The following is a 23856-nucleotide window of genomic DNA, read 5'->3' on the forward strand; positions in this document are numbered from 1 at the left end:
CTTAGGGACCCCCCGATCTCGAAACGCCGATAGTACTAGAGGTGCGCTCACTAAAAGATAGTGCAGCGTTGATGCTGTCTGCCGTCCATGTACTGCAAGTCCGCACGGGCGCTCGTCGAATGTCTAGACGTCAAGGCTTGTGATGTGGAATAGCTGCAGCTTCACTGCTTGATACTATTTCCTACTCACGGTTTGGTAACTAAGTCATGACGAGCACGCACGTAATACGGTAAACATCTAGAATCAGGAAAGGATGAGGCACTTTAATTTTGGGCGCCATGGTTGTTGTTCCTCCTCCTAATCTACTGAAGAGGTTGTTATAGGAGATGCAGATTTCAAACGGGGAAAGATCGACACTCTAGACCTGATGGTTGATGCAACATACTGCCCAATATGTTTTTTGAAAGGAAAAGGCAAAAGATTTGCCATTTCAATATATTAGACGGAAGATAAAAAAACTTTACAAAAACTGGCACAAAAACCAAAAACAACTTGCCAATCATGCCCTAGTTACAACACCGACGCATAAAAACAAAGACCCAACCCCCTGACTAGGCACCCAGCCGCTACGGACAAGCTAAACCTCCACCAACAAGTTTTTTCACCACCTGCACCACTTGCTCTGTCATTCTCTGTTGACCTTTGAAGATTCTGTTGTTTCTCTCCAACCATAAGCTTCACCAGAAATAAATTAGAAGGCCGTCGAAACTTTTTCTTGATTGCTTGCTACAGAGTATCCTCAGTCTAAGCCACCACGTGTGCAGTGTTCCCGTCTTTGAAATACCGTCAAGGAACCGCAGATCAGCCTAAGACATGATCATGCTCCACACTGCCTCAGCGAAGGGGCAATCCTTACAAAGATGTGTCGTTGTCTCAGGAGACAAATGACAAAGAGAACAATATGGATTGCTAGGCTATCCTCTTTTTGTTGCAGATTATCAGAAGTTAAGATTTTATTGTGCAACAATGTCCATGCAAAGAAACGACATTTTGGTTCAGTTTTTGCTTTCCAAATGGGATTGATTTTAATTGTACAGAAGTTCATTGTGAAGTGAATTTTGTAGGCACTACTTGAACTGTATTTCCCATTTGCCGACCATCTCCAAGAAATGGTGTCTTCGAGATCATTGAGGCCATGTGTGTTTCTGATTGAATGCCAGAGTGAGACAAATTCTCTAATGAAAAAGCTTGCCTGGAGGATGAGCAGAATAATGCCCACCAGTGCTCCAATTGCTTCTTCACCTTCATCAAAACAAGGATGGTGAATCGGGGTTTTTCAGAAGTGGTCTTCAGAGAGGTTCATGTCCTACTATATATAATGATGAGCGAACCACGCTGACATTCTCTCTCACTCGTTCTAGATGAAAATTTGTTAGAGGCGGGAAACGGGGCACATGCTTTACTGTGGCAATGCAATAAATTAATCCATGTAAATACATGTATTATGCAGCTTCCACGAACATGGTTACAATTATTCTCGACGACCCGCACTGGGTGGGTGTTCCCGGCCCGTAACACCAAGGTGTCGTTTGGTTCACGTATTTGTAACGTAATGGGTAACTGATAACGTTAAATCATGTTTGTTTTAGTTCAACCGTAATCAGATACCACACTAAAATTTGATATCAGCCTATTCAAATTTGTTACCGCCAGTAATCGATCGTAAACCATTACAATTACCATTTGCGTTACATTTCTTGAACCAAACAACACCCAAATTTCTTAGAGATGACCGTCCGTCTCCGGGAGCGCAGGAGGGTCCTCCAGCCGCGTGACTTTCAGCACCCCTGGGACTTCTGCTCATTTGATTAGAGCGTACGTGTTGATATGATGGACGTTGAAACAAACAATATTAGCATGGACTAGTACGGATTTAATTAGCTCACTTGACAGTCGGCGGGCCTGGTTGTTGGTGATGAAGGCGCTGAACAGCCCGAGCTCGCTCTCATACATTGCGCTCCGTGCTGCTTCGACGTTGGGGGTTCAGGAAAACAGGACAAGGATCAGTACAAAAAATACATGCAGGGTCTTCTGTCTCTAGATTGGAGCGGTGGTGGTCTGGCGAGATGCCGACCTGCCGAGCACGTTGGCTAGCAGGCGGTAGTTGTACTCCTCGACTTCGCCGTTGTCCGGGATGCGGACCGTGGTCTCGAACAGGTGCGTCTGCTGGCCTCTCGGCTTCGGCGGGCCGACGGCCGCGGCGTGGTGGGCAGCAGTGACGGCGAGCGCCACCAGGACGGGCAGCATTCTGCCGCTGGCCGTCGTCCTCATATGTTGCAGTTGCACGGACTGCCGCAGGCTTGCCGCTTCTGAAGATTTTTTTTTCTTTTCTGTGTTCGCTCGGTTGGGAACTTGGGATATGGAGGTGAACTATATATAGGGTCGTTTTTATAGGGTGCCTACTACGCCGACCAGTTACGTTCTGATTCGGTCTGATTCGGGAGTTTGAACTGTTGCGTAATAAACAGCTTAATGAAGATCATTCATGTCTGCCACGGCGTTTGGGGGCATCTAACGGTAGAACCGATGGGGGCGTGTGCGCTGCATTTCTCATCAGGCGTTCAGCTTAGTGATTCGGGAGTTTTCTCAAAGGTTGAACTCGTAGAGGGAGACGGTGGAGTTGGAACGGTTCTGCTCGATCGTCACTCTCCCGCCAGGTTAGAACACTGAAAACACGAGCTTCTTTGAGGTCCGTATGATGCGCGTCTCAGCTCCGAGTAACTTTGCTTTCTTACGACTCACTCATGTCGCTCGCTAGGGACTCCTGGATCAGAGGCTTTCAAAGAGAAGTTCGTCAAGGTCGATGACGAAAACCGCGTCAAGGAGTGCCTGGTAACCGAGGGAAGCTTTTTTGACCGTGGCTTCAAGAAATACCTGGTGCGAATCGAGATCATAGGAGAAGATCGGGAGGCATCCACCATAAGATCAACTATTGAGTACGAAGTTGATCAAGAGCATGCAGGCAACCCCCTGTTGCCAGTACCAGTGGCTTGGCCTCCATTGCACTTGGGGAGGAGCACTAGTCTACCATCTCCTCAAGTAGGAGAGTGGACATCATAATTTGTAGGAGAGGAGATACGTGTCCGCGCGGTCCCTACCAAACCAATGTAATTTTTGACAATACATATAGTATAATCAATGAGAATTATTTTAAGTCAATGTAATTGTTGACATACATATAGTATAATCATTAAGTGTTATATTTTAAGTTATGAGAGTAACATAAGATTTGCTGTTATATATAATTTAATAATTATATTAAGTATAATTGAATATTAATGTAAGTTATTTAATATAATGACATGAGAATGGTAACGAATATTCTAGTTTTCTTATAAATCATTTAATGGGTCTGGACTAGAGGTGCGCTCAATAAAAGATAGCGCAGCGCTGATGCTGTCCGCCGTCCGTGTACTGCAAGTCTGCACGGGCGCTCGTCGAACGTCTAGACGTCAAGGCTTGTGATGTGGCACGCTGACGTTCTCTCACTCGTTCTAGATGAAAATTTGTTACTCACTGCTTGTGATGTGGAATAGCTGCAGCTTCACTGCTTGATTCTATTTCCTATTCACAGTTTGGTAAATAAATCATGACGTGCATGCACGTAATACGGTAAACAACTAGAATCAGGAAAGGAGGAGGCGCTTTAATTTTGGGCGCCACAGTTGTTGTTATTCCTCCTAATCTACTGAAGAGGTTGTTATAGGAGATGCAGATTTCAAACAGCTTGCCTGGAGGATGAGCAGAATAATGCCCAGTGCTCCAATTGCTTCTTCACCTTCGTCAAAATAAGGATGATGAATCGGGGTTTTCAGAAGTGATCTTTAGAGAGAGGTTCATGTCCTACTATAACGATGAGCGAACCACGCTGACGTTATCTCTCACTCGTTCTAGATGAAAAATTGTTAGAGGCAGGAAACGGGACACATGCTTTACTGTGGCAGTGCAATATATTAATCCATGTAAATACATGCATTATGCAGCTTCAACGAACATGGTTACAGTTATTCTCGACGACCCCCCACTGGGTGGGTGTTCCCACTTCCCCGTAACACCAAATTTCTTAGAGATGGCCGTCCGTCTCCGGGAGCGCAGGAGGGTCCTCCAGCCGCGTGACTTTGAGCACCCCTGGGACTTCTGCTCATTTGATCACAACGTACGTGTTGATACGACGGACGTTGAAACTAACAATATTAGCATGGACTAGTACGGATTTAGTTAGCTCACTTGACAGTCTACGGGCCTGGTTGTTGGTGATGAAGGCGCTGAACAGCCCGAGCTCGCTCTCATACATCGCGCTCCGTGCTGCTTCGACGCTGGGGGGATCAGGAAAACAGGACAAGGATCAGTACAAAAAAAATACGTGCAGGGTCTTCTGTCTCTGGACTGGAGCGGTGGTGGTCTGGAGAGATCCGCGAGCCACGCAATGCGACCTGCCGAGCACGTTGGCGAGCAGGCGGTAGTTGTACTCCTCGAGGTCGCCGGCCGCGCCGTTGTCCGGGACGCGGACCGTGGCCTCGAACAGGTGCGTCTCCTGGCCTCTCGGCTTCGGCGGGCCGACGGCCGCGGCGTGGTGAGCAGCAGTGACGGCGAGCGCCACCAGGACGGACAGCAGCATTCTGCCGCTGGCCGTCGTCCTCATGTGTTGCAGTTGCAAGGACTGCCGCAGGATTGCTGCTTCTGAAGATTTTCTTTTTCTTTTCTGTTTGGCTCGGTTGGGAACTTGGGATATGGAGGTGAACTATATACAGGGCCGTTTTTATAGGGTGCCTGCGCCGATCAGTTACATTCTGATTCGGGAGTTTGAACTGTTGCGTAATAAACACCTTAATGAAGATCATTCATATCTGCCACGACGTTTGGGGGCATCTAACAGTAGAACCGATTGGGCTTGTGCGTTGCATTTCTCATCAGGCGTTCAGGTTGCATATCTGCCATTCGCCGCTCCCGCTCCGCTACGTCTCTCACCGCGAACAGAGGACGAAGGAGCATTCTGGGCATTATCGTGCATTGCTGTCCTAATCTTTCGTGCAACCAACCGATCACGCAATTCTGACGGTAAACCAGGTTTGGCATTGAGCACAGTGCTTTCTGAAGGAGAAGTGTATCGCAACGTTCATATTCTGCTTCTGTAACAAGAAGCTTCCGACTGAAATACCAACAAAAATACACTGCCTTCCTTGACATGCAGATGCAGTGTGCGTAAATAAGGTCTCAAAATGTGACATACGGGTTTTGCTTATCCTAGCTTAGTCTTTGCTGGAGCATGGCGCATGGGCCACTTTGAGATTCTTTATGGTAGTAAGAGCTTGTTTGTTTCAGTTTTTTATGGCTTTATCTCAATTAGAAATTTAAAAAAAGGCTGAAACCTCGCCACTATCCCCTGTGCCTCGGTAACCCACTAACACGTGAATAGTGCTGAGAATATAAGCCAGGTTTTTTTGACCAGCATGAACACGGCTTGAAAACAGGAGTCTAAAACATGGCTCGATACGAAATAATTTGGGTCGTGCTAGCACGGTCCGAAGGCATGTCTGGGCTGGACCTCAAATTCCGGCCCATCGGGCCCCCGGCACGGTCTAATGAAGTCCAAGTTATTTAATTTCTTTAATTTAGTAAGTTATCGACTTTATATTATTGTAATATTTAGAGCTTATGTGGTCAAATGATGTTAGGATTGTTTAATATCTTTAGTTTAGCATCAAGGTTATTAAAACGATAAAATTTTGACTTTTAAACGTTTAAACTTTGTTTAAACGTAGTTTTAAACAACATAGGAAAAATACCAATATATCATAATTTCATATAATAATATGAAGTTAAATACCAAAACAGAGAGGTTAGTGGCTTACCAAAACTTCACTCATGAGCTGGATTGAACCCCAAAAGTAACTAATAGACTGACCCCAAAAATAGCTAATGGTCTAAAATGCATAAAACACTGCGTTTTACCGTTTATAACGCCAAAACGCTAAAACGTGATTTCAATCTCTAATTAGAGTTTTGACGTTTACACGTAGTTTAAACATCGTTTAAACGTAGTTTTAATAACACTGTTTAGCATGCTATGGACTATATATGGTTGTAATATTTTGTTTTTATGTGGTTAAATATATGTGTCGGGTTTGGGCCGATATGGCCCAACGAAGACACGACGTGGTTTAGGGTCAGGCTAGGCCACTGTTTTTACACTTTAGATTGACACGACACTGCCTAAAACTTTTTTGGACTTTACCGATCCGAATTCGTTTCCCACGAAGCATGATAAATTTGGGTTTAGGCTGGACTGGCACGACCTGGCCTAATTCGCAGCACTAGACGTGACCATGGGCGTACGAGTTACGACGACCCAATCATGACACGTACCCCCGTTACCTCCTCTTGGTATTGTTTTTTGTTAGGTAACCTACTTCCTTATCGTGTTTCATGGTGACGTCCCCACCAGTCATGCAACTTGCTGTCGACCAAATTAAACTGAAGGCATGACCTGTATGGAGCGTGTGAACAGGACTACAGCAGCACATCGAGTAGAAAAACACGAGCAGCTACCGCGAATGAGAAACGGGGGCGACGAAGAAATACTGAAAAGGCTACACACCGTCACGTTGTCAAAAAGGGCACGACGACACAACTGGACGTCCATTGCGTTGCGTGCGTGTCTAAAGGCCAAAGGCGCAGCTATTGGACTTGGACCGGAGACCACAGCGCATCGCATGCATCACACCTGACGTCATCCCCACACACATCAGTGCTTTGCTGTGCAGGCCCTGCAGCTGCATACGTACTAGCCCTAGCCCATCAGTACTGCACTGTACTTGTCTTATAGTTAGTGTGTATATGTATATATACGTAGTGCGTACCGGAAACATTGACTCCTTTGTGAATCTATGACTCCATTGCTCAATACTGCAAAAAAATACGATCTTTTTAGCTCTTCCGTATCATGTGCATCCTAGCCTAACTGATCTCCCATTTTACGCTCCATCGACGTATTGGTATTGAGTAGTTTCTGCTCGTCTAGAGCTATGCACTTGTACAATTATATACAAGCAATAATATGCTGTTGTCTATCGTAGTTCCTATTTGCTACCTAAAGATCGCAAATGAACGACGACGACACTCTCAGCATCTCACAACCCCATCTGATTAATACTGCCTGTGACTGCAGTAGCAGGGACAGGGTATCCGGGTAGTTCCTGGAGCACGGCCGAGGCGGGGCCCGCCTGGAAGTAGCAGGACACTGGGTCGTCCACCATGGCAGGAAGCGGGTCCGGGTGGTCAGCGACCAGCAGACCCTGGGGGCCCATTGGGTACTGGTAGTCCTCCACGGTGCCCCACAGGCCCAACTCCCTCTCCAGGTCCTCCAACCACCACTCCTTTCCCTCCGCTCCGTGGCTGCCCGCGTCGGCGCCGTTCGTCGGCTCTGCCGGATTCCTCTGGCAGCGCGGCGCCGGTGCCTCGGCGGCGTCGCCGTCGATGATGCTCCACAGCTCATGGCCCATGTCGATCTCGGGCAGCACGAGCAGGTCGTCCACGCCGGGCGGGGCGCTCGCCGGCGGCGGGGACGTGGACGAGGCGCACGGCGACGTTGCCGCGGACGCGGACACGGACACGGCCGAGCCGTACGGCGCTGGCGCGGTGTCCACCAGCGTGCCGAAGCCGAAGCTGGGGTCGTCGACGTCGAGCATCGGCATCATCTCGAAGTTCTCCAGGTCCAGCTCGTCGTCCGCTTCCTTGCTCATGTTGTTGCTCTGCTGCTCGCCGGAGTCGCCGCTGGAGAAGTTGGTCGTCGTCGTGGACGAGGACGGCGACGGCGACGGGAGCGGCAGCGGCGCCTCCGCGCCACCGCCAGCGGCTGCCTTCGTCGTCTTCTTTTTCTTCTTCTTCTTGGACCCGGCGGCGCCGCGCTCCTCCCCGGCCGGCGACACCCGCTTCTTCAAGTGCGTGTTCCAGACGTTCTTGATCTCGTTGTCCGTCCGGCCCGGCAGGCACGACGCGATCTTGGACCACCTGGTAGCAGAAACAAAATCCAAACGGAACACGATCAGCCTCGGCGGCGTCATGCATGGATTATCCAATACCAAAAGGACGGCGTGTGCAGCAGCTCAACTCCTCCAAGCCGGAAACGCTGCACCGTACGTACTTGTTCCCGAGCAAGCCGTGGAGCTTGATGATGGCCTCCTCCTCCTCGGCGGTGAAGTTGCCGCGCTTGAGGTCCGGGCGCAGGTAGTTGATCCACCGCAGCCGGCAGCTCTTCCCGCACCGCAGCAGACCTACGGATGGATGGAATCGAAGAACCAACCGTTAGAGCTGGAACCAATCAACCAACTCCCTGTCACATGCATACATGTTCGGAAGGAATAATGCATGCCGTGACGGCGCGCCGCCGGGGCTCCCGTCCCGTCCCGTACGTACCTGCTTGCTTGGGCAGGGCGCGCCAGTTGGCGTGGCCGTACTTCTGAATGTAGGCGATGAGGCGCATGTCCTCTTCCGGCGTCCAGGAGCCTTTGTTGAGCCCCACCTTGGCGCAGCACGGTGCCCGGCCCTTCCCCATGCCTGTTTGTTCTCGTTCGTTCCGAGCCCCCAAGCTGCAGTTGCTGCTACGCGGCGACACCTCTGAAGCTCCTGCTCCTCGCCTGTGCCAGGGGACTGTGCGGAGCTGCAACCGGGACAGTGGCAGGGCCAGGCGTTTATATACACGCACGCACGCGGCCCCGCGGTGAGATGCCCGGGTGCGGGTCGCGCCCTTGACGTGCGCGACGCCGACAGCGCGCGACAGGTGACACACCACAAGCCGCGGCCGTGTCGCGCTCGCGCACGGCCCCTCACCGCGGACTCCCCTCACCAACCACCCCCCGCGCTCCCTCCGATCCCTGTCAGGCAGGCATCAGCTGTCAGCCTGCCACGACGGCCGACGCGACTCGGGAGCCCTCTGCCCTCTGCGGCTCTGCGGCTCTGCCTGGCTGCGTTCGTTGGTTCGTTCCCCGGGCGATTTCTCACCAAAAGCGGAGGGGCCCCGTGGCGATTCGCGTCGCGCGGCCGTTGATTTCCGCGACGGCGCACGGGGGCACGCGATCACGTGGGGGGCCCTCGCGCGATCTCGCAGGGGGGGCCGTGGCACTTGCTTGCCCAGCTGGGTGTCCGAGGTGGCCGCGCGGGCGCCGACTGGCATCGCGGTGGCGTCCGCCGCGACTGGACAGGTGCGGTTGCTTGGTGTGCCGTCAGTTGGACAACCGCGACATGGCCTGCATCAGACCGTGGGTTATGGGTTAAAGCATGTTTTGCGAAAGCGAAAAAAGGAGATTAGGCGAGACAATGATGGCTAAATGTCGAGTTTTTTCCCCTCCGATTCGTCAAAATCAGCATAAATGGCGGGGAACGGAGAGCAAGCCGGACACTTTGCTTAGGATCAAATCTATTGGAGCACTCCGTCTCTGTGCCACTGTGCACAGAAACTGCTTCCTAGGTTGGAAATAGGTTGTCCAACTCCTTCATCAACTTGGGTTAAGTGATCATCCTAGTAGGAAAAATTAAAAGGTCGATTGCAACCTGGTAATAAAGAGTAGTTAAATGGTCACTTTGTTTTATGCGTCTTATACTAGCAGTAGCTAATAACTCAATAAAAACGGGGAAATCATGGGGGTACGGATTGGATATATGAAGGTGTCGAAGTCCATAGCTAGTTTGGACGTTTTCAGATCATTTTTCATGATTCAGTCTTCAACTACCGGCCGTCGTCCTTTGCACAGATTCCGTCGACAGAGAATGCATCAAAAGGAACAAGAAGAATATGCGCTAACTATATAGTACTGCAGTTGAAATATGACATGTCAAATTTAGTAGCTTCACAATATCTTAATAAGGACACAAAAAAATGTTGCCATTTGGTACGTGCCACTCATATTATTCGATTTACCCCCCATACTAGCTAAGCTGTTGATATCAACAGGTCACATTAACAAATTCGTAATGATATATTTCACATTGAAATTGAAGTGCATTTGATATGTTTAAAAAACACCAAACCCGTTAACCCATTTACATTCTCCAACCATCGTTTCGCCGGAGCGCATCCTAACACGCAAAACCGCCCCTAACGCAGCGGATTTCGGTCACTTGAGACCTTGTTCGGTTATTCCTATCACATATGGATTAACAAATTCGTAATGATATCAACAGGACACTGGGTCGTCCACCATGGCAGGAATCGGGTCCGGGTGGTCAGCGACCAGCAGACCCTGGGGGCCCATTGGGTACTGGTAGTCCTCCACGGTGCCCCACAGGCCCAACTCCCTCTCAAGGTCCTCCAACCACCACTCCTTTCCCTCCGCTCCGTGGCTGGCCGCGTCGGCGCCGTTCGTCGGCTCTGCCGGATTCCTCTGGCAGCACGGCGCCGGTGCCTCAGCGGCATCGCCGTCGATGATGCTCCACAGCTCATGGCCGATGTCGATCTCGGGCAGCACGAGCAGGTCGTCCACGCCGGGCGGGGCGCTCGCCGGCGGCGGGGACGTGGACGAGGCGCACGGAGACGTTGCCGCGGACACGGACACGGACACGGCCGAGCCGTACGGCGCTGGCGCGGTGTCCACCAGCGTGCCAAAGCCGAAGCTGGGGTCGTCGACGTCGAGCATCGGCATCATCTCGAAGTTCTCCAGGTCCAGCTCGTCGTCCGCTTCCTTGCTCATGTTGTTGCTCTGCTGCTCGCCGGAGTCGCCGCTGGAGAAGTTGGTCGTCGTCGTGGACGAGGACGGCGACGGCGACGGGAGCGGCAGCGGCGCCTCCGCGCCACCGCCAGCGGCTGCCTTCGTCGTCTTCTTTTTCTTCTTCTTCTTGGACCCGGCGGCGCCGCGCTCCTCCCCGGCCGGCGACACCCGCTTCTTCAAGTGCGTGTTCCAGACGTTCTTGATCTCGTTGTCCGTCCGGCCCGGCAGGCACGACGCGATCTTGGACCACCTGGTAGCAGAAACAAAAGCCAAACGGAACTCGATCAGACTCGGCGGCGTCATGCATGGATTATCCAAAAGGACGATCGACATGTGCAGCTCAACCCCTCCAAGCCGGAAACGCTGCACCGTATACGTACTTGTTCCCGAGCAAGCCGTGGAGCTTGATGATGGCCTCCTCCTCCTCGGCGGTGAAGTTGCCGCGCTTGAGGTCCGGGCGCAGGTAGTTGATCCACCGCAGCCGGCAGCTCTTCCCGCACCGCAGCAGACCTACGGATGGATGGAATCGAAGAACCAACCGTCAGAGCTGGAACCAACTCCCTGTCACATGCATACACATGTTCAGAACGAATAATGCATGCCGTGACGGCGCGCCGCCGGGGCTGCCGTCCCGTCCCGTACGTACCTGCTTGCTTGGGCAGGGCGCGCCAGTTGGCGTGGCCGTACTTCTGAATGTAGGCGATGAGGCGCATGTCCTCCTCCGGCGTCCAGGAGCCCTTGTTGAGCCCCACCTTGGCGCAGCACGGTGCCCGGCCCTTCCCCATGCCTGTTTCTTCTCGTTCGTTCCGAGCCCCAAGCTGCAGTTGCTGCTACGCGGCGACACCTCAGAAGCTCCTGCTCCTCGCCTGTGCCAGGGGCCTGTGCGGAGCTGCAACCGGGACAGTGGCAGGGCCAGGCGTTTATATACACGCACGCACGCGGCCCCGCGGTGAGATGCCGGGTGCGGGTCGCGCCCTTGACGTGCGCGACGCCGACAGCGCGCGACAGGTGACACACCACAAGCCGCGGCCCCTCACCGCGGACTCCCCTCACCAACCACCCCTCGCGCTCCCTCCAATCCCTGTCAGGCAGGCATCAGCTGTCAGCCTGCCACGACGGCCGACGCGACTCGGGAGCCCTCTGCCCTCTGCGGCTCTGCCTGGCTGCGTTCGTTCCCCGGGCGATTTCTCACCAAAAGCGGAGGGGCCCCGTGGCGATTCGCGTCGCGCGGCCGTTGATTTCCGCGACGGCGCACGGGGGCGCGCGATCGCGTGGGGTCCCTCGCGCGATCTCGCCGGGGGGGCCGTGGCACTTGCTTGCCCAGCTGGGTGTCCGAGGTGGCCGCGCGGGCGCCGACTGGCATCGCGGTGGCGTCCGCCGCGACTGGACAGGTGCGGTTGCTTGGTGTGCCGTCAGTTGGACAACCGCGACATGGCCTGCATCAGACCGTGGGTTATGGGTTAAAGCATGTTTTGCGAAAGCGAAAAAAGGAGATTAGGCGAGACAATGATGGCTAAATGTCGAGTTTTTTCCCCTCCGATTCGTCAAAATCAGCATAAATGGCGGGGAACGGAGAGCAAGCCGGACACTTTGCTTAGGATCAAATCTATTGGAGCACTCCGTCTCTGTGCCACTGTGCACAGAAACTGCTTCCTAGGTTGGAAATAGGTTGTCCAACTCCTTCATCAACTTGGGTTAAGTGATCATCCTAGTAGGAAAAATTAAAAGGTCGATTGCAACCTGGTAATAAAGAGTAGTTAAATGGTCACTTTGTTTTATGCGTCTTATACTAGCAGTAGCTAATAACTCAATAAAAACGGGGAAATCATGGGGGTACGGATTGGATATACGAAGGTGTCGAAGTCCATAGCTAGTTTGGACGTTTTCAGATCATTTTTCATGATTCAGTCTTCAACTACCGGCCGTCGTCCTTTGCACAGATTCCGTCGACAGAGAATGCATCAAAAGGAACAAGAAGAATATGCGCTAACTATATAGTACTGCAGTTGAAATATGACATGTCAAATTTAGTAGCTTCACAATATCTTAATAAGGACACAAAAAAATGTTGCCATTTGGTACGTGCCACTCATATTATTCGATTTATCCCCCATACTAGCTAAGCTGTTGATATCAACAGGTCACATTAACAAATTCGTAATGATATATTTCACATTGAAATTGAAGTGCATTTGATATGTTTAAAAAAACACCAAACCCGTTAACCCATTTACATTCTCCAACCATCGTTTCGCCGGAGCGCATCCTAACACGCAAAACCGCCCCTAACGCAGCGGATTTCTGAGAGCACCTAGAGGGGGGGGGTGAATAGGTGATCCTGTAAAAACTTCAAACTTATAGCCACAAAACTTGATTAGGTGTTAGCACAGTTTATGCCAAGTGGCTAGAGAGGAGTCAAAACACAATAACCACAAGAATTCAATCAAGCACAGAGTGACACAGTGGTTTTATCCCGTGGTTCGGCCAAGACCAACGCTTGCCTACTCCACGTTGTGGCGTCCCAACGGACGAGGGTTGCAATCAACCCCTCTCAAGCGGTCCAAAGACCCACTTGAATACCACGGTGTTTTGTTTTCCTTTCACTATCCCGTTTGCAAGGAATCTCCACAAATTGGAGTCTCTTGCCCTTACAAGTATATGATCACAAATGAAACACAGAGTAAGGGAGGGAAGCAACACACACAAATCCACAGCAAAAGCGCACACACACGGCCAAGAATCGAGCTCACAAGACTATCTCAGAGTTCTCACTTAGAACAGAGCTCGAATCACTTAGAAACACAAACGAATGCGCAGAGACTTAGTGTGGATGATCAAGAATGCTCAAAGATTGCTTGTATGTCTCCTCCATGCGCCTAGGGGCTCCTTTTATAGCCCCAAGGCAGCTAGGAGCCGTTGAGAGCAAATCCGGAAGGCCATCCTTGCCTTCTGTCGTCGGGGGCACCGGACAGTCCGGTGCACACCGGACACTGTCCGGTGCCCGATTTGTTTCCTAAAACGGCGAAGACGACCGTTGCAGACCGTTGGCAGATCTGGCGCTGTTGGCGCACCGGACATGTCCGGTGCACACCGGACAGTCCGGTGCCGTCTTCCGACCGTTGGCTCGGGCCGACCGTTGGCTCACCGGACAGTCCGGTGCACACCGGACAGTCCGGTGAATTTTAGCCGTACTCCGCCGGCCAATTTCCCGAGAGCGGCCAGTTCGAGTCGCGCCAGCCTGGCACACCGGACACTGTCCGGTGCACACCGGACACTGTCCGGTGCACACCGGACAGTCCGGTGCTCCAGACCGAGCTGGGTCTTGGCAGCACACAGCCAAGTCCCTTCTCCTTTTCTCTATTCTTCTTCTTTCTGTTTCTAACACTTAGACAAATATATTAGTACTCAAAACCAATGTACTAAGGCTTAGAAACATACCTTTACTTCATGATTTTCACCTTGTTCATCCATGTACATAAATTCCCAATTAAGCACATGTGTTGGCACTCAATCACCAAAATACATAGAAATGGCCCAAGGGCACATTTCCCTTTCAATCTCCCCCTTTTTGGTGATTTATGCCAACACAACATAAAGCAACTAGAACAAGTGCAAAATCACTTTAAATAAAAACTCAAATTGGTTTTATTCAATTTTGGCATATATGGATCATCCTTTGCCACCACTTGGTTTGTTTTTTTTTTTTGCAAATCAAACTCAAATCTCTATCTATAAGTCAAACACACATATTGAAGCATAAAGAGAGTCATTTCAAAAGAATTTGACCACGGATTTCAAAAACTCCCCCTTTTTCCCATAATCAACACTTCTCCCCACAAGAAGCCAACTTTTGAAAATAGAGACAATAAGAGACAATAAAAGCTTTTGACAAAACAAAAACTCTATTCTACTATTTTCAAAATCTCTCAAGTGGTAGCTGATCCATTTATCACTTTGGCCTTTATTTTCTCCCCCTTTGGCATCAAGCACCAAAACGGGATCAATCTTGGCCTTTTAACCTCATTGCCTCACCAAAGTCTTCAATTAAGAGCAAATGGCAATAAGATTTCATGAGATGAACTTGGAACTAGTTACCCTCTCATCGGAGTGCAGTGGAAGTCTTTCATGGTCCAAGCCCACCTTTTCCCTTTCAATCCTCCTTCGAGACTAAATTATCAAACTCAAGTACATGGTTAGTCTCAAAGGGTCAAGTTGTAACACATCTCCCCCTACACATGTGCATCACTTTGCAACGGACTTGTGAGGTCCAGGGAGTGTTTGTACAACTTGAGCACCATAATAAGCAACATAATGCAAAAAGGAACATGATCAAAAGCATAACTACATGTATGCTACAATTCAATCCAGGTTCCGCGAATCTAAGACATTTAGCTCACTACGCAGCCTGCAAAAGGTCTTCTCATCTAGAGGCTTGGTAAAGATATCGGCTAGCTGGTTCTCGGTGCTAACATGAAACACTTCGATATCTCCCTTTTGCTGGTGGTCTCTCAAAAAGTGATGCCGGATGTCTATGTGCTTTGTGCGGCTGTGTTCAACAGGATTTTCCGCCATGCGGATAGCACTCTCATTGTCACATAGGAGTGGGACTTTGCTCAGATTGTAGCCAAAGTCCCTGAGGGTTTGCCTCATCCAAAGTAGTTGCGCGCAACACTGTCCTGCGGCAACATACTCGGCCTCAGCGGTGGATAGGGCAACGGAAGTTTGTTTCTTAGAGTTCCATGACACCAGGGACCTTCCTAAGAATTGGCACGTCCCCGATGTACTCTTCCTATCGACCTTACATCCAGCATAGTCGGAGTCTGAGTATCCAACTAAGTCAAAGGTAGACCCCTTTGGATACCAGAGCCCGAAGCAAGGCGTAGCAACCAAATATCTAAGAATTCGCTTCACCGCCACTAAGTGACACTCCTTAGGATCGGATTGAAATCTAGCACACATGCATACGCTAAGCATAATATCCGGTCTACTAGCACATAAGTAAAGCAAAGAACCTATCATTGACCGGTATGCTTTTTGATCAACGGACTTACCTCCTTTGTTGAGGTCGGTGTGTCCGTCGGTCCCCATCGGAGTCTTTGCGGGCTTGGCGTCCTTCATCCCAAACCGCTTTAGCAGATCTTGCGTGTACTTCGTTTGGGAGATGAAGGTGCCGTCCTTGAGTTGCTTCACTTGGAACCCAAGGAAGTAGTTCAACTCGCCCATCATCGACATCTCGAATTTCTGCGTCATCACCCTGCTAAACTCTTCACAAGACTTTTGGTTAGTAGAACCAAATATTATGTCATCGACATAAATTTGGCACACAAACAAATCACCATCACATGTCTTTGTAAAAAGAGTTGGATCGGCTTTCCCAACCTTGAAAGCATTAGCAATTAAAAAGTCTCTAAGGCATTCATACCATGCTCTTGGGGCTTGCTTAAGTCCATAGAGCGCCTTAGAGAGCTTACACACATGGTCGGGGTACCGTTCATCCTCGAAGCCAGGGGGTTGCTCTACGTACACCTCCTCCTTGATTGGCCCGTTTAGGAAAGCGCTCTTCACATCCATTTGGAACAACCTGAAAGAATGGTGAGCAGCATATGCTAGCAAGATACGAATTGATTCTAGCCTAGCCACAGGAGCAAAAGTCTCCTCAAAGTCCAAACCTGCGACTTGGGCATAACCTTTTGCCACAAGTCGAGCTTTGTTCCTTGTCACCACCCCGTGCTCGTCCTGTTTGTTGCGGAACACCCACTTGGTTCCCACAACGTTTTGCTTCGGACGAGGCACCAGTGTCCAAACTTCATTGCGCTTGAAGTTGTTTAGCTCCTCTTGCATGGCCAACACCCAATCCGGATCTAGCAAGGCCTCTTCTACCCTGAAAGGCTCAATAGAAGAGACAAAGGAGTAATGCTCACAAAAATTAACTAATCGAGATCGAGTAGTTACTCCCTTGCTAATGTCACCCAGAATTTGGTCGACGGGATGATCCCTTTGAATCATCGCTCGAACTTGGGTTGGAGGTGCCGGTTGCGCTTCTTCCTCCATCACATGATCATCTTGTGCTCCCCCTTGATCACACGCCTCCTGTTGATGAACATGTTCATCGTCTTGAGTTGGGGGATTCACCATAGTTGAGGAATAAGGTTGATCTTGCTCTTCTTGTTCCTGTGGTCGCACATCACCAATCGCCATGGTTCGTATAGCGGCCGTCGGAACATCTTCTTCATCTACATCATCAAGATCAACAACTTGCTCTCTTGGAGAGCCATTAGTCTCATCAAATACAACGTCGCTAGAGACTTCAACCAAACCCGATGATTTGTTGAAGACTCTATACGCCTTTGTATTTGAGTCATAACCTAACAAAAACCCTTCTACAGCTTTGGGAGCAAACTTAGAATTTCTACCCTTCTTTACTAGAATGTAGCATTTACTCCCAAATACACGAAAGTACGATACATTGGGTTTGTTACCGGTTAGTAGCTCATATGACGTCTTCTTGAGGAGGCGATGAAGGTAGACCCTGTTGATGGCGTGGCAAGCCGTGTTCACGGCTTCCGTCCAAAAGCACTCGGGGGTCTTGAACTCTCCTAGCATCGTCCTCGCCATGTCGATGAGCGTCCTGTTCTTCCTCTCTACCACACCATTTTGCTGTGGTGTGTAGGGAGCGGAGAACTCGTGCTTGATCCCTTCTTCTTCAAGGAACTCCTCCACTTGAAGGTTCTTGAACTCGGACCCGTTGTCGCTCCTTATCTTTTTCACTTTGAGCTCAAACTCATTTTGAGCCCTCCTGAGGAAGCGCTTGAGGGTCCCTTGGGTTTCAGACTTATCCTGCAAAAAGAACACCCAAGTGAAGCGGGAAAAGTCATCAACAATAACTAGACCATACTTACTTCCCCCTATGCTTAGATAGGCGACGGGTCCGAAGAGATCCATATGCAGCAGCTCCAGGGGTCTTGAAGTGGTCATCACATTCTTGCTGTGATGCGCTCCTCCCACCTGTTTCCCTGCTTGACAAGCTGCACAAGGTCTATCTTTTTCGAAATGAACATTGGTTAGACCTATCACATGTTCTCCCTTTAGAAGCTTGTGGAGGTTCTTCATCCCCACATGTGCTAAGCGGCGATGCCACAGCCAGCCCATGCAAGTCTTAGCCATTAAGCATGCATCTAGACCGGCCTCTTCTTTTGCAAAATCAACTAAATAAAGTTTGCCGTCTAATACACCCTTAAAAGCTAGTGAACCATCACTTCTTCTAAAGACAGACACATCTACATTTGTAAATAAACAATTATATCCTATTTGACATAATTGACTGACAGATAGCAAATTATATCCAAGACTCTCCACTAAGAATACATTTGATATAGAATGCTCATTAGAAATTGCAATTTTACCTAGCCCTTTTACCTTGCTTTGATTCCCATCACCGAATATGATTGAATCTTGGGAATCCTTATTCTTGACGTAGGAGGTGAACATCTTCTTCTCCCCCGTCATATGGTTTGTGCATCCGCTATCAATAATCCAGCTTGAGCCCCCGGATGCATAAACCTGCAAGGCAAATTTAGGCTTGGGTCTTAGGTACCCAACTCATGTTGGGTCCTACAAGGTTAGTGCAAATATCCTTAGGGACCCAAATGCAAGTCCTGTCTCCCTTGCATTTTGCCCCTAACTTCCTAGCAACTATTTTCCTATCCTTTCTACAAATAGCAAAGGAAGTGTTTAAAGCACAATAAATTATAGAAGGTTCATTCACTACTTTCCTAGGAGCATGAATAACATTCTTTCTAGGCACATGAGCAATATTTCTCCTAGGCATATCCCTATCATGCTTATAAGAAGAACTAGAGGCAAACATGGCATGAGAATCATAAACATGTGAATCAAAATCACTATAAGCATTTCTAGCATTTCTCCTATCATAATACATAAAAGCATGGTTCTTTTTAGCATTACTAGCCATAGGGGCCTTCCCTTTCTCCTTGACGAAGATGGGAGCCTTATGGCTTGTTAAGTTCTTGGCCTCTCTCTTGAAGCCAAGACCATCCTTAATTGAGGGGTGTCTACCAACCGTATAGGCATCCCTTGCAAATTTTATTTTATCAACTTCATTCTTGCTAGTCTTAAGTTGGGCATTAAGACTAGCCACTTCCTTATTTAATTTGGAAATTAAAACTAGATGTTCACTACAGGCATCAACATCGAAATCCTTACACCTAGTGCAAATCTTAACATGTTCTACACAAGAATTAGATTTATTTGCTACTTCTAACTTAGCATTTAAATCATTGTTAACACCTTGTAAAGTAGAAATGGTTTCATGACAAGTAGATAGTTCATAAGAAAGCATTTCATTTCTTTTTACTTCTAAAGCATATGATTTTTGTGCCTCTACAAATTTATCATGTTCATCATACAATAAATCCTCCTGCTTTTCTAAAAGCCTATCCTTTTCATTCAATGCATCAATCAATTCATTGATTTTATCTATCTTAGATCTATCTAAGCCCTTGAACAAGTATGAATAATCTATGTCATTATCACTAGACTCACTATCACTAGAAGAAGCATAAGTGGAGTCTTGAGTACTCACCTTCTTCTCCCTTGCCATAAGACATGTGAGACGCTCGTTGGGGAAGAGAGCCGATTTGTTGAAGGCAGTGGCGGCGAGTCCTTCGTTGTCGGAGTCGGAGGAGGAGCAATCCGAGTCCCACTCCTTTCCTAGATGCGCCTCGCCCTTTGCCTTCTTGTATTGCTTCTTCTTTTCTCTTTTGTTCCCCTTTTCCTGGTCACTTTCATTATCGGGACAGTTAGCGATAAAATGACCAAGCTTACCGCATTTGAAGCATGAGCGCTTCCCCTTGGTCTTGGTCTTGCTTGGCTGCCCCTTGCGACCATTTAGCGCCGTCTTGAATCTCTTGATGATGAGAGCCATCTCTTCATCGTTGAGTCCGGCCGCCTCAATTTGTGCCACCTTGCTAGGTAGCGCCTCCTTGCTTCGTGTTGCCTTGAGAGCGAGAGGTTGCGGCTCGTTGATCGGACCATTCAAGGCGTCGTCCACATATCTCGCCTCCTTGATCATCATTCGCCCGCTAACAAATTTCCCAAGAACTTCTTCGGGCGACATCTTGGTGTACCTGGGATTTTCACGTATATTGTTCACTAAGTGAGGATCAAGAACGGTAAATGACCTTAGCATTAGGCGGACGACGTCGTGGTCCGTCCATCGCGTGCTCCCGTAGCTTCTTATCTTGTTGATAAGGGTCTTGAGCCGATTATATGTTTGCGTTGGCTCCTCGCCCCTTATCATTGCGAACCGTCCAAGCTCGCCCTCCACCAACTCCATCTTGGTGAGTAAGGTGACGTCGTTCCCCTCATGAGAAATCTTGAGGGTGTCCCAGATTTGCTTGGCGTTATCCAAGCCGCTCACCTTATGGTATTCATTCCTGCACAAGGAAGCTAGAAGAACAGTAGTAGCTTGTGCATTCTTATGAATTTGTTCATTAATGAACATGGGACTATCCGAACTATCAAAATGCATTCCACTCTCTACAATCTCCCATATACTAGGATGGAGAGAGAATAGGTGACTACGCATTTTGTGGCTCCAAAATCCGTAGTCCTCTCCATCAAAGTGTGGGGGCTTGCCGAGTGGAATGGAGAGCAAATGAGAATGTGAACTTTGCGGAATACGAGAGTAATCAAAAGAAAAGTTCGAATTAACCGGTTTTCTTCTCTCGTAGTTGTTGTGGTCCTCGTCCTTTTGGGAAGAAGTAGACTCATCGCTGTCGTAGTAGACGATCTCCTTGATGCGTCTTGTCTTCTTCTTCTTCCCATCTCTTCGCTTGTGGCCCGAGCCCGAGTCATTGGACTTGTCATCCCTTGGCTCGTTGACGAAGGACTCCTTCTCCTTGTCGTTGATCACAATTCCCTTCCCCTTAGGATCCATCTCTTCGGGCGGTTAGTCCCTTTCTTGAAGAGAACGGCTCTGATACCAATTGAGAGCACCTAGAGGGGGGGGGGGGGTGAATAGGTGATCCTGTAAAAACTTCAAACTTATAGCCACAAAACTTGATTAGGTGTTAGCACAGTTTATGCCAAGTGGCTAGAGAGGAGTCAAAACACAATAACCACAAGAATTCAATCAAGCACAGAGTGACACAGTGGTTTTATCCCGTGGTTCGGCCAAGACCAACGCTTGCCTACTCCACGTTGTGGCGTCCCAACGGACGAGGGTTGCAATCAACCCCTCTCAAGCGGTCCAAAGACCCACTTGAATACCACGGTGTTTTGTTTTCCTTTCACTATCCCGTTTGCAAGGAATCTCCACAAATTGGAGTCTCTTGCCCTTACAAGTATATGATCACAAATGAAACACAGAGTAAGGGAGGGAAGCAACACACACAAATCCACAGCAAAAGCGCACACACACGGCCAAGAATCGAGCTCACAAGACTATCTCAGAGTTCTCACTTAGAACAGAGCTCGAATCACTTAGAAACACAAACGAATGCGCAGAGACTTAGTGTGGATGATCAAGAATGCTCAAAGATTGCTTGTATGTCTCCTCCATGCGCCTAGGGGCTCCTTTTATAGCCCCAAGGCAGCTAGGAGCCGTTGAGAGCAAATCCGGAAGGCCATCCTTGCCTTCTGTCGTCGGGGGCACCGGACAGTCCGGTGCACACCGGACACTGTCCGGTGCCCGATTTGTTTCCTAAAACGGCGAAGACGACCGTTGCAGACCGTTGGCAGATCTGGCGCTGTTGGCGCACCGGACATGTCCGGTGCACACCGGACAGTCCGGTGCCGTCTTCCGACCGTTGGCTCGGGCCGACCGTTGGCTCACCGGACAGTCCGGTGCACACCGGACAGTCCGGTGAATTTTAGCCGTACTCCGCCGGCCAATTTCCCGAGAGCGGCCAGTTCGAGTCGCGCCAGCCTGGCACACCGGACACTGTCCGGTGCACACCGGACAGTCCGGTGCTCCAGACCGAGCTGGGTCTTGGCAGCACACAGCCAAGTCCCTTCTCCTTTTCTCTATTCTTCTTCTTTCTGTTTCTAACACTTAGACAAATATATTAGTACTCAAAACCAATGTACTAAGGCTTAGAAACATACCTTTACTTCATGATTTTCACCTTGTTCATCCATGTACATAAATTCCCAATTAAGCACATGTGTTGGCACTCAATCACCAAAATACATAGAAATGGCCCAAGGGCACATTTCCCTTTCAATTTCGGCCACTTGAGACCTTGTTCGGTTATTCCTATCCCATATGGATTAGATATGATCAGAAATTTTATGAAAGATTTTGGTTTGTTTGGGATTGAAACTCACCCAATCCTACCAAATCTACATGGATTGAGAACAAAACGAACAAACTCTGATATAGTTTTTTGGTCGGCGGTGGGTGGATTCACCCGCCCCAAGCAGCTTACCGTTGTGCCACCTCTGCCTCGCGCAGTGCGTGCCCTATGTTTAAATCCGCCAAGAAACCGCCTTTTCCTGCGCGAAATCTACTGTTTATGAGTGGATTTACCCGGAAAGAAACTTTGTTTCGTGACTCATTCTCACATTTGTAGCTTTCATTTGTGCCTATTTTGAATATGTTTATTGATTTTTGTTGATTTTGTCAATTAACAAATTTTACTGCATAAAATAGATGTATGAAACATATACGGGTGCATGCATAGCTATTTAGATGTTAGGATTACATGGTAGCATTGCTTACATAATTATTTAGATGGTTGTATCAATATTATTTTCCTAATTATTTACTATACGGAAATGTTAGATGTAAGTGCATTGATGAATTTTTTTAACTATATTAGATGGTAGTTGTTATAATTACTTACTCCCTCCGTTTCGTTTTAGTTGTCGCTGGATAGTACAAAATTAAACTATCCAGCGACAACTAAAAAAACGGAAGGAGTACATGATAGTTGTTTTACAAAATATGTGGTAGTATTATTTGCAGTGTTTGTAGGTGAGATGCCGGATCTAACGTGGGAGTATATGGAGAGGAAATTAGGGACAGATGCAAATATTACCGTAAAGTGAAGAGCTAAAGAGATGCTAAAAGATTGAAGTAGTAGCATCTGTATATTTGCTTTCGTCGTATGAAGCTCCGTCCCTTCCTTCCAAGACCTAGTTAGTCCTAGACACCTGCTCGTCAGTCGTCAGTGTTGGCAAGAGAGAAGTAGAAAAAGAGAAGACTACCTACCCTGATTTTATTCTGCACGGCACGGCATATCTCGTCGTCGTTGATCAAACAGCAACAATCTGATCCGTCAATCAATTAAAGTTTTAAACCTCGTTCTCGACCTGATAACCTGCTGATTACCGGTGCTAGGACGCAATGCGTACCTGTTTGCAACAATCCGCAAGAACAGGCCTAGCAGTCTAGCACTGCACACATAGTTCGTGATGTCACCCAACCCAAAGGACAGATCGGATCCATCCACCCAATTTGTGGATAAACACAGGCAGCACAGTCAGGTACGAATGCTCGGCCAACCAAGCACAGCTAGTTCGTGACGATCACTTCAGACTTTTCAGAGTCGGTCGAGTCAGTTCGGAGTTCATACCTCAAAGCGAAAGGGGTTTTCACGGAAGCGAATTCTTGAGTAGTGTAAGCTTGAATTAGCTGCCAAATTTAGCAAGAGAACACTTTGACCAGCCAATTACCACATGCGTGCATAGTTGCATACAGATGAACGGCCGCTGCCACGTCGCCTTAGACTATTATTTTTTTGGGTACAAAAGGTAGAGAAATGGTGTTATCCTGCTGACCGTGTTAACGAGAAAATACTACTTATATTTAGGTCGTGATTGCTTTATTTAGATAACCATTATCTGCTAAACTTTATAGCATCTCCAAGAGATACTCTTTGTTTTTAACTATCTATTTGAATCTTTATTTATCTCCCCATAAAAATTAAACTCTACATATGATGTCTCATTCCAACACTCTTTAACATGCGAGTTAGTTTGGCTAGCGAGAGTTACTAGCCAAATTTGGCTAGTGAGTGAGCCAGTTTAGAGAGCCGGATAACTTAACAAGTCATTTAGCTAGTCTCTTGGAGATGCTCTTAGCTATCTTAGGGGAAAAAAAGGGCCAATGGACTAGATAAATTTTAGC

The 23856-nt window shown here is 48.6% G+C and overlaps 2 protein-coding genes and 1 non-coding gene across 3 annotated transcripts; 1 reads left to right on the forward strand and 2 right to left on the reverse strand.

Annotated features, from left to right (window-relative positions):
* The first annotated feature begins 2944 nt into the window (after positions 1–2944).
* On the forward strand, positions 2945–3098 carry LOC111590406 (U1 spliceosomal RNA). Its single transcript, XR_004853531.1, has one exon. It is a non-coding gene; the product is annotated as a U1 spliceosomal RNA (small nuclear RNA).
* Positions 3099–6876: 3778 nt separating this feature from the next.
* LOC100037740 (myb-related protein Zm1-like) lies at positions 6877–8680 on the reverse strand. Its single transcript, XM_008665324.3, has 3 exons — positions 8416–8680; positions 8144–8273; positions 6877–8010 (listed from the first exon to the last, which is right to left on the reverse strand). Exons 1-3 carry the CDS (start codon positions 8552–8554, stop codon positions 7131–7133), a joined length of 1149 nt encoding a protein of 382 aa, XP_008663546.1. The 5' UTR covers positions 8555–8680; the 3' UTR covers positions 6877–7130.
* A 1195-nt stretch (positions 8681–9875) lies between these two features.
* LOC103642011 (myb-related protein Zm1-like) lies at positions 9876–11609 on the reverse strand. The gene is made up of 3 exons (XM_008665323.4): positions 11350–11609; positions 11084–11213; positions 9876–10953 (listed from the first exon to the last, which is right to left on the reverse strand). Exons 1-3 carry the CDS (start codon positions 11486–11488, stop codon positions 10173–10175), a joined length of 1050 nt encoding a protein of 349 aa, XP_008663545.1. The 5' UTR covers positions 11489–11609; the 3' UTR covers positions 9876–10172.
* Between the last annotated feature and the right edge of the window lie 12247 nt (positions 11610–23856).

The sequence above is a fragment of the Zea mays genome, chromosome 10 (genome assembly GCF_902167145.1).
Source record: "Zea mays cultivar B73 chromosome 10, Zm-B73-REFERENCE-NAM-5.0, whole genome shotgun sequence".
Lineage (NCBI taxonomy): Eukaryota > Viridiplantae > Streptophyta > Magnoliopsida > Poales > Poaceae > Zea > Zea mays.

Bases quoted from the DNA above. Each gene is read 5' to 3' on its own strand.
- LOC103642011 (XM_008665323.4), bottom strand. From the start codon at position 11,488: ATGGGGAAGGGCCGGGCACCGTGCTGCGCCAAGGTGGGGCTCAACAAG. The intron at 11,214-11,349 runs GTACGTACGGGA...ATCCATCCGTAG, and splicing joins CGCCCTGCCCAAGCAAGCAG to GTCTGCTGCGGTGCGGGAAG. The intron at 10,954-11,083 runs GTACGTATACGG...TTCTGCTACCAG, and splicing joins CACGGCTTGCTCGGGAACAA to GTGGTCCAAGATCGCGTCGT.
- LOC100037740 (XM_008665324.3), bottom strand. From the start codon at position 8,554: ATGGGGAAGGGCCGGGCACCGTGCTGCGCCAAGGTGGGGCTCAACAAA. The intron at 8,274-8,415 runs GTACGTACGGGA...ATCCATCCGTAG, and splicing joins CGCCCTGCCCAAGCAAGCAG to GTCTGCTGCGGTGCGGGAAG. The intron at 8,011-8,143 runs GTACGTACGGTG...TTCTGCTACCAG, and splicing joins CACGGCTTGCTCGGGAACAA to GTGGTCCAAGATCGCGTCGT.